At 32.5% G+C, this 9,624-nt stretch overlaps 1 protein-coding gene across 3 annotated transcripts; it reads right to left on the reverse strand.

Moving 5' to 3' along the window:
- Window positions 1-592: 592 nt before the first annotated feature.
- Window positions 593-8,358, reverse strand: LOC117109960 (neuronal acetylcholine receptor subunit alpha-2-like). 3 transcript variants are annotated; one of them, XM_033252473.1, is made up of 5 exons: window positions 8,203-8,358; window positions 7,216-7,260; window positions 3,784-3,893; window positions 2,400-2,938; window positions 593-1,826 (listed from the first exon to the last, which is right to left on the reverse strand). In XM_033252473.1, the coding sequence occupies exons 1-5, from the start codon at window positions 8,236-8,238 to the stop codon at window positions 1,246-1,248; spliced, it is 1,311 nt and encodes a 436-aa protein (XP_033108364.1). In that variant the 5' UTR covers window positions 8,239-8,358; the 3' UTR covers window positions 593-1,245. The 3 variants fall into 3 exon arrangements, with proteins under 3 accessions (XP_033108364.1, XP_033108363.1, XP_033108362.1); XM_033252472.1 differs by lacking the exon at window positions 7,216-7,260 and adding an exon at window positions 5,234-5,278 and having other exon boundaries at window positions 8,203-8,349; XM_033252471.1 differs by lacking the exons at window positions 7,216-7,260; window positions 8,203-8,358 and adding exons at window positions 5,234-5,278; window positions 6,221-6,377.
- Window positions 8,359-9,624: the final 1,266 nt, after the last annotated feature.

Raw genomic sequence — 9,624 nt, forward strand, 5'->3', positions numbered from 1 at the left:
CGTCGGGAAGAGTTGCCTCCGCCCATCCCGGTCGAGGAGAAAAAGCACAATTCGTCGAGGAGAAAAAAAAATTATATGTATTTTCTACATATTAGTAGACTCTAAAATCGATTAAATGAACGAAAAGACCATTGAGATATGAATTACTTTCCAAGAGCTTTAAATAAGTTAACTTCAAACATGAAAATGAATGACTAATCGAAACAATCAGTTTTTGGTGGAGATCTCTAGGTCCTCCGTTCAATTCCCATCGCTGCTCTCCTTGTGTTTCTGCTGGAGGGCTAAAATGCGCACCGTCTTTCGAATGAGACGTTTAAGTCGTTGGTCCCGTATGCATTATGGAATCCTATCATTTTTTATTTAAAAGTATGTAAAGAATATAGGACTAATAAATAATAATAATACATTTATATGCGCCAATTAAAAAAATATCAAAGGCGCTGTTTACACTTAGAGTTTGTTATATAAATATGTTTTAAAATTATCTTCAAATGAATCTATCTTTTACAGTGTATACAGTCGAAATAGTCGAATATTTTACAGTACATTCTTTTAACTGGAACTATTACCTCATTCTAATTATAAATTGAAAGCTTAAAACTTACTTATATGTACACAGCAGGAAATTCAAGTAGGCCTATTATGAAAACCATCCGGGACAATCAATCGACTGTTTGATTGGAGAGAAATCCCACAATCCATCCTCTACGCGATGTGGCGACAGCGTGATTGAGGAAACAGTATTCGACTAAAATGATAAAACTCCCCTGGTAAAACCAGTTGAAAATGATTATCATATGCAACTGAAGGAGGACGGTCTCTGAACTCACTCTGATCATTGTAGGCCTATTTACAAAAAAACAAAAACAAAAAAAAACCTATGTACAATGTACTACTAGCGAACATGACATTATCCCTAGCCGTAATGTAGAGAGAGTAATACGGAATTGACTCTAGCATTTGGAAGCTGAAATGTTACCAAGTGTGGTGTTTATGCAAATATCTATTTATACCAGTAAGAAATCGTGACAAAAATGTTTAAAATTGGAGAGTTATGCAACAAATACTGCAGATATCTAAATTATATTTCTATACCTTTTTACTTTAAATAATTCGTATAAAACTTGAGCAAAGCTTGTTCTAATAGAAAGGTAAAGCTGCAAGTCATAGCGAAATATTAAAGCATAGACCTAACTATAACGTTAGGAAGTATGTGGATAATAATGTTGTCATACCACATACTCGTCACTTAAATGGTTTGTTAGCAGCAAAAATAAACCCGATCGGTAGAAATATATTTACAATAGTAAAAATTATTAGTAGGGCCCTGTCAATGACTGCAGCTGCCTCCCTCCACTCGCGTGCCGAGTCCATATCAGTGTCTTTTCTACGCTTCAACTGGGCAAGAAAATCAAGCTGCGAAGATATATTGTTAATGCTTTCTTCCATGTTGCGCGAATAAGTTCGCTTTTGTTTTGGGCTTTCCAAGCCACCGTTTTGAAAGGGTTCTGATGAATCGTCATTAATCTTAGCTTTGGTCATTCTCTCATTCAGATATACCTTTTTACCGATCAACTCAGTTCGTTTAAGTTCATTACATGTATCTTCCTTGTAATAATGCTCACTAACGCTATCGTTTCTGAAGTCAGGAAGAGTAGCTTTCGGGCGACATTTGCCAACAAGTTTAGAAAGATAGCCGAAAATAAACTGTCGCATCCAAGGTGGCATCCGAATACAGTTCCGCTCCTTGTGGTACACATGCAGAATCCAAACGGACATAGCAACCGAAAGAGCAACCATCCCAATCATAACGATGAAGTATTTCCCTGTAAAATAAAATTTAATAGATTTTACTTGCAGTGTTTTAATAATTATATAATTAATTCAAATAGGTTTATCTTGTCTTTTTCAATTTTCAATTACAATTAAGTTTTGTTTTGAACTGCTGCAACTCTTTTCTACATTGCATCAGGTCTGCTGCTCGCTGAACTGAACGCTGTGACTGTGACGTAATTGGTTGGACGGATTAAACGTACAGTTAAATGTAACAGTTAAGTATGTGCAGTAACCAATGCAGTAAACAGAGATGATATTTGATATAAGTAATATGCGTTTTTGAGTTGAAAAGAAAAATGGGAGATACAATGAAGGTAATTAAAGTATACATGACGGACTAAATTTACAGTAATGTAGGCATGGATGGTAACCAATACAGTAATCAAAGATAGCAAAAATATGTTGGGAAAACACGAGGAAAAGGAAAATATTTAATACAGAATGAAGAAAATTGTATTTCTGCAAGCCAAAATATAAAACAATAATATATACCACCATCACCAATATTTAATAATACCACAGTTGATGACTATAAGAATAAAAACAATATTATTTGCACATACCTATGATTGGAAAGGTACCATCTGACGCCGGAGGTATTGTAGCAAACACTAACTGATTGAATACAATCAACGACAGCAGCACAGTTATCGAAAGATTCATTTTCTCTCCCGACTCGGGTGGCAGGTAAAATACCATAATAGACAATAATGAGATCAGAACATATGGTAAAATGAGATTGATAACATAAAAGTCCGACTTTCGAGATAAGAAGAAGCTATAGGTTAGGATTGTGAAGTTGTCCGGGCAGCATTTATATTTGACGGATTCTCGCTTTACCGGCACATTGATAATGTTCCACTCACCATTATCTTCGAATGAAGATAAATCCGCACTATTATTTATTGATCGTAAATCAACCTGGCGTATATCGTGCGCCCATGAGCCAAACGTTAGGGGACATGTCTGTGTGTCGAATGGGTAATAGGTAAGGTCTACTTTGCAATAACAAACATATATATAAGGTGTGAGGTATTTTACCGTGCCATTGGCCATAACGGTTGCAGGAAGATTTGGGTCATTGCTTCCATCTTCATCGACGCTGAAAAAGTATAGAAAAATAATCATAATCTTCTATTTCAATTGAAATATAATGTATAGGTATATGTTCATATTTAAAATGTATATGATAATAAAAGGCACAGGGATCTGTGTAAGGCCGCTTTTTTCGAGGGCAAATGATAGGCACCTAGGCCCTAATTGAAATAATAATCACTAAACAAAAAATAAGTTTAAACTGCATTCATATGATAAGTGCTCCAAAATGGTATTTAATAGCCTTACCCCATAGCATCGAAACATACAGTAAGGTATAGCGCTTCCCGAAAGAAAACACCAACCCCAGCTCAGCTCCCCTTACTGAACCCGATTTTCGCCCCAATCCATCCATGGCCTCTTTTGCAGAGGATATGTTGTGACAGTAAATGTTGCTGACTTTGTTTATTGCAGCACGACCAGTTACATTTCTAGGGGAGCTTATTTTGCCAGTTTGCCTTTTATGGATTCAGTGACCGAAGGTACATCCTGCAAAGGACTTCAGGATCCATAACCACAGGGTAACGGGTATGTATTGACCAATACACCGGTGTAACCTCCTACTCGTCTCAAAATATGTACTGGGTTCTTTAAAGTGCACATGATACAATTGAATACAATATTTACGGTTTATAGTCCTTATCCTCGAAAAGATTTGTTAAACCACCAGAAATATAGGCGAGCGTGCCGATTGAACCAGCGCCGATATTAAGGCTGTAGGCTGCGGCTCCAGAGCAGTGCATGTAGGCCTGTGCCCAACATGATCATCCTTTTAATCATTATTACACAGAGGCTTTTTGCATGATGAGAATTTTTTTTTAAATTCTCATCATTTAAAAACAATACACTCACCTGCTATACAGTACAATATCAGGCCTCCATAATTTGGTTGATGCTATTCGAATCACAGAAATGTTATTGAAGTCTCTTGCATTCCAAGTTAGAAATGGATCATACCAAGACTATATTTGAAAGAATACAAACGCAAACTCGTATTATCTTCGTGCGACTTTTTAGTTGTAGGCCAGACTCAGCGCGGGCTGGCGCAATTGACTGCACATCGTGACGGATTCAACAGTCGACGGTCGGCAAACGCAGTGCAAAGCGGCTCCACCTCTATTTGTCACAAGCGCGTTTCCTAATATTTTGGTCGATTTTAAGATAACTAACTTATTTCGTAATTACAAAAACACTTTAGTTATCTTAAATCAACCAAAAATAAATGAATATAGACTCAATAGAGCTTGTGGAAACTAACTTATTTTGTGATTATATAAGCATACCAGATCGGACCTTTCGGTCACTAAACCTACCTTATTTTATTTCTGTTTATATAAGCTTATGTCTGCTTAAAATGTTAAATTGAAGAAAATGAAGAAAGAGAAAAAATAACAAGTAATTATATTTTATTATAATCCCTTAGTAGTACCCTCATTTACCGACAATAGGTACAGTATTAATTAAGATTATATTAAGAATATCTTTAAATATTATATTCCTGCAATGAATTACAAACAAGAGCTTTACTAAATCCGATATGTAAATCTGATAGTCCCTTAACATAAATTATGGGGGTTTTAGTCCCATTGATGTATTCCATTATATCTGTCCCATTTATTAGTTTTAATGAAGTTTCTGATTGAATAGAATCTCTATTATAATAAAATAAATCAGCGTTAATTCTACTGCATAACAAGTGCGTATGACATCTGCATTCGACTCTTGAAATTAAAATGAGAGGCCAATATTATTCATTTAATTACGTTTGAAACGTTTTGCCTTTACCGTTGACGCAAACTCTCCTATTCCAGAGGGTGAATCATTTAACTTTAACAAATAAATGGAATTTGAACGTTTTAAATTTATGTTAGTCGTAGGAATCAATTTGTTTCTAAATACTGTAATTGCAAAACTCTGAAAAAAAAACCGCATTTGAACATTACTATGTATCATATACTTTACTACGCAATGTCGGTATTATTTACTTGAGCCAAAAGATAAGAGAATCAACCACAAATTTAGACAATGCTAAGGACTTTTATTGTTTTTTAAAGGACAAATAATTCATTTTCCAGTGGGAAATGGTTTGCGCATTATCGGCTATTATCTTTGAACGAGTTTACTGCTTTAATGTGCACGGTAGCCTATTAGAGTTCCATCCATTGGAACAATTCTTACTCGACTCGTTTTCCAATTACGTAAAATTACACTAAAACCTTATATGCATTTAACATTCATGATTTAGAAAAAAAAATACATAGATTGGAATTAATATAAAAATTACTTAAGGCTAATTATTTACCTGTCGTAACCAGACACTTAATGTTATTTGTTGCTTTATCTCATCCTGTAACAAAATAAAAGAAAGGGTAGTTAATTTGCATTTCATAATATGAAAATAATAATAAATAATAATAATAATAATAATAATAATAATAATAATAATAATAAATAATAATAATAATAATAATAAAGCATCATTCCACAACCACCAAGTAAGGATGAGTCACTTTGGATGAGGGCGCTCGATATACTCAATTCAAATCAATTTTACTTTTTTGGTACAGAAGTAAACCAACAGATGAACTCCCTGTACAAACGTCATCTTCCAATGTTGCACAAATATTATTATTTAACTTAAAAAGCTATTCTTTAATAATTCTACCCTATATATTATATAAAGATTTACCAGCCAATCTATACATATTATAAGAGATTTCATCAAAGAAGCCGATAAAGAAAACTTAGAAAATGCTCGAGTATGAGAAATGATTAGTTATAAATGATTTATACGGCCGTTGAACTGACATTTTTATCATTACAATCAACACAATCACGAGAAAGAATGTAACGTAATTGTACAATAACACTGAAATATTATTTTTACACAAAAACATGGAAATATATATAAATAAATTATAAATGCTTCTTTCCTACAGTCACGTTATATTATTAGTTTTTCCTTTCGTTGTTATTAGTAGTTTTAGTAGAATAAAAATCTTTTCATTTGTTACTAGATTTAATGTAAATACTTATGTGTGTTGATTACAAATATGCTAGTTAGATTTGAATATATTCATGACATGTTTGTCTTGACCATGGATATTAAAATATACATTGCCGTAAAGAACAGTATACATCCGGCTTGTAAAATAAATGAATTCATATTCGTCAAATGATAATTCCTCAATTTGCAGTATCCATACTTCTTTTTCACGACCTAATTTTCTGCTTCAACCTCGTTTAAATCATTGAAAATCTTTATAAATCATTTTATTTCAAAACTTACAAAATCGATGATATGCGCCGGAACTACTTCGTGCATGACGATTGTTGTAGTTGATTCGTCAAGACTCGGTCGAACACAATTTGTATAGTTTTTAAATAATTGCTGAACCAGGTAGCGTGCATCACCACAGACATTGCCTACAATTACAAGGAATGACGATATTAAAAGGATATTTCCTTTAATTATCTCATTGCATTGGACATATAAAGAACACTATATCATTAATATACTTCAGGAGAATGAGCGTACATTACTTCCATGGTTGTGTTGATTCAAACCATCTGAAATAATTGTTAGTATTCCCCTCTAACGACAGATCCTGGATCCTCCCATGCACAGAATCGTGGAGTGAACTTTTATGGTTGATGTACTCCACATTATTGTTTGATAAATATTAGGCAAATGGTTAAATTTTGATGCTTCTTTTCTAATTTTGCAACGAAATTATACCTTTTCTTTAGTTGTCAGTTTAGTATTAATTGCTATATTGTTCTTTACAAATCTTATTGTTAAGAAATGGTTTATCTATTATTTGCATCTGTTGTTTTCTTTTCTTCTAGTCTTTCAAAAGGCTTGCTAAGGAGGGACATTTTAACCTTTTTTAGCGAACTTGTTAAAAAATAATATTGTCAGACGAGGGCGGAAATATTTTAAATAAAATTTAGTTTTTTTTTTTTTTTTTTTTTTAGCAAAATGGAGAAATAAAATAAAATTGTATTGTTGAATGTAAACAGTGTAGTAATAAGATTGATAAATGCTTTAAATCTATATAATTAAGAAAGAAATATATATAGGCCTATATCTTATATTTTGGAGATTTTGGGGGAGCGGAGGGTCTGTCTCTTATACACATCTTTGGAACAATTCTTACTCGACTCGTTTTCCAATTACGTAAAATTACACTAAAGCCTTATATGCATTTAACATTCATGATTTAGAAAAAAAAATACATAGATTGGAATTAATATAAAAATTACTTAAGGCTAATTATTTACCTGTCGTAACCAGACACTTAATGTTATTTGTTGCTTTATCTCATCCTGTAACAAAATAAAAGAAAGGGTAGTTAATTTGCATTTCATAATATGAAAATAATAATAAATAATAATAATAATAATAATAATAATAATAATAATAATAATAAATAATAATAATAATAATAATAAAGCATCATTCCACAACCACCAAGTAAGGATGAGTCACTTTGGATGAGGGCGCTCGATATACTCAATTCAAATCAATTTTACTTTTTTGGTACAGAAGTAAACCAACAGATGAACTCCCTGTACAAACGTCATCTTCCAATGTTGCACAAATATTATTATTTAACTTAAAAAGCTATTCTTTAATAATTCTACCCTATATATTATATAAAGATTTACCAGCCAATCTATACATATTATAAGAGATTTCATCAAAGAAGCCGATAAAGAAAACTTAGAAAATGCTCGAGTATGAGAAATGATTAGTTATAAATGATTTATACGGCCGTTGAACTGACATTTTTATCATTACAATCAACACAATCACGAGAAAGAATGTAACGTAATTGTACAATAACACTGAAATATTATTTTTACACAAAAACATGGAAATATATATAAATAAATTATAAATGCTTCTTTCCTACAGTCACGTTATATTATTAGTTTTTCCTTTCGTTGTTATTAGTAGTTTTAGTAGAATAAAAATCTTTTCATTTGTTACTAGATTTAATGTAAATACTTATGTGTGTTGATTACAAATATGCTAGTTAGATTTGAATATATTCATGACATGTTTGTCTTGACCATGGATATTAAAATATACATTGCCGTAAAGAACAGTATACATCCGGCTTGTAAAATAAATGAATTCATATTCGTCAAATGATAATTCCTCAATTTGCAGTATCCATACTTCTTTTTCACGACCTAATTTTCTGCTTCAACCTCGTTTAAATCATTGAAAATCTTTATAAATCATTTTATTTCAAAACTTACAAAATCGATGATATGCGCCGGAACTACTTCGTGCATGACGATTGTTGTAGTTGATTCGTCAAGACTCGGTCGAACACAATTTGTATAGTTTTTAAATAATTGCTGAACCAGGTAGCGTGCATCACCACAGACATTGCCTACAATTACAAGGAATGACGATATTAAAAGGATATTTCCTTTAATTATCTCATTGCATTGGACATATAAAGAACACTATATCATTAATATACTTCAGGAGAATGAGCGTACATTACTTCCATGGTTGTGTTGATTCAAACCATCTGAAATAATTGTTAGTATTCCCCTCTAACGACAGATCCTGGATCCTCCCATGCACAGAATCGTGGAGTGAACTTTTATGGTTGATGTACTCCACATTATTGTTTGATAAATATTAGGCAAATGGTTAAATTTTGATGCTTCTTTTCTAATTTTGCAACGAAATTATACCTTTTCTTTAGTTGTCAGTTTAGTATTAATTGCTATATTGTTCTTTACAAATCCTGTCTCTTATACACATCTTGACTGTGACGTAATTGGTTGGACGGATTAAACGTAACAGTTAAATGTAACAGTTAAGTATGTGCAGTAACCAATGCAGTAAACAGAGATGATATTTGATATAAGTAATATGCGTTTTTGAGTTGAAAAGAAAAATGGGAGATACAATGAAGGTAATTAAAGTATACATGACCTGTCTCTTATACACATCTATCGATTAAATGAACGAAAAGACCATTGAGATATGAATTACTTTCCAAGAGCTTTAAATAAGTTAACTTCAAACATGAAAATGAATGACTAATCGAAACAATCAGTTTTTGGTGGAGATCTCTAGGTCCTCCGTTCAATTCCCATCGCTGCTCTCCTTGTGTTTCTGCTGGAGGGCTAAAATGCGCACCGTCTTTCGAATGAGACGTTTAAGTCGTTGGTCCCGTATGCATTATGGAATCCTATCATTTTTTATTTAAAAGTATGTAAAGAATATAGGACTAATAAATAATAATAATACATTTATATGCGCCAATTAAAAAAATATCAAAGGCGCTGTTTACACTTAGAGTTTGTTATATAAATATGTTTTAAAATTATCTTCAAATGAATCTATCTTTTACAGTGTATACAGTCGAAATAGTCGAATATTTTACAGTACATTCTTTTAACTGGAACTATTACCTCATTCTAATTATGGATTGAAAGCTTAAAACTTACTTATATGTACACAGCAGGAAATTCAAGTAGGCCTATTATGAAAACCATCCGGGACAATCAATCGACTGTTTGATTGGAGAGAAATCCCACAATCCATCCTCTACGCGATGTGGCGACAGCGTGATTGAGGAAACAGTATTCGACTAAAATGATAAAACTCCCCTGGTAAAACCAGTTGAAAATGATTATCATATGCAACTGAAGGAGGAA

This window comes from Anneissia japonica, unplaced genomic scaffold (assembly GCF_011630105.1).
Source record: "Anneissia japonica isolate Jap-2015-1 unplaced genomic scaffold, ASM1163010v1 scaffold585_len4108843_cov191, whole genome shotgun sequence".
In the NCBI taxonomy this organism is placed as follows: Eukaryota; Metazoa; Echinodermata; class Crinoidea; order Comatulida; family Comatulidae; genus Anneissia; species Anneissia japonica.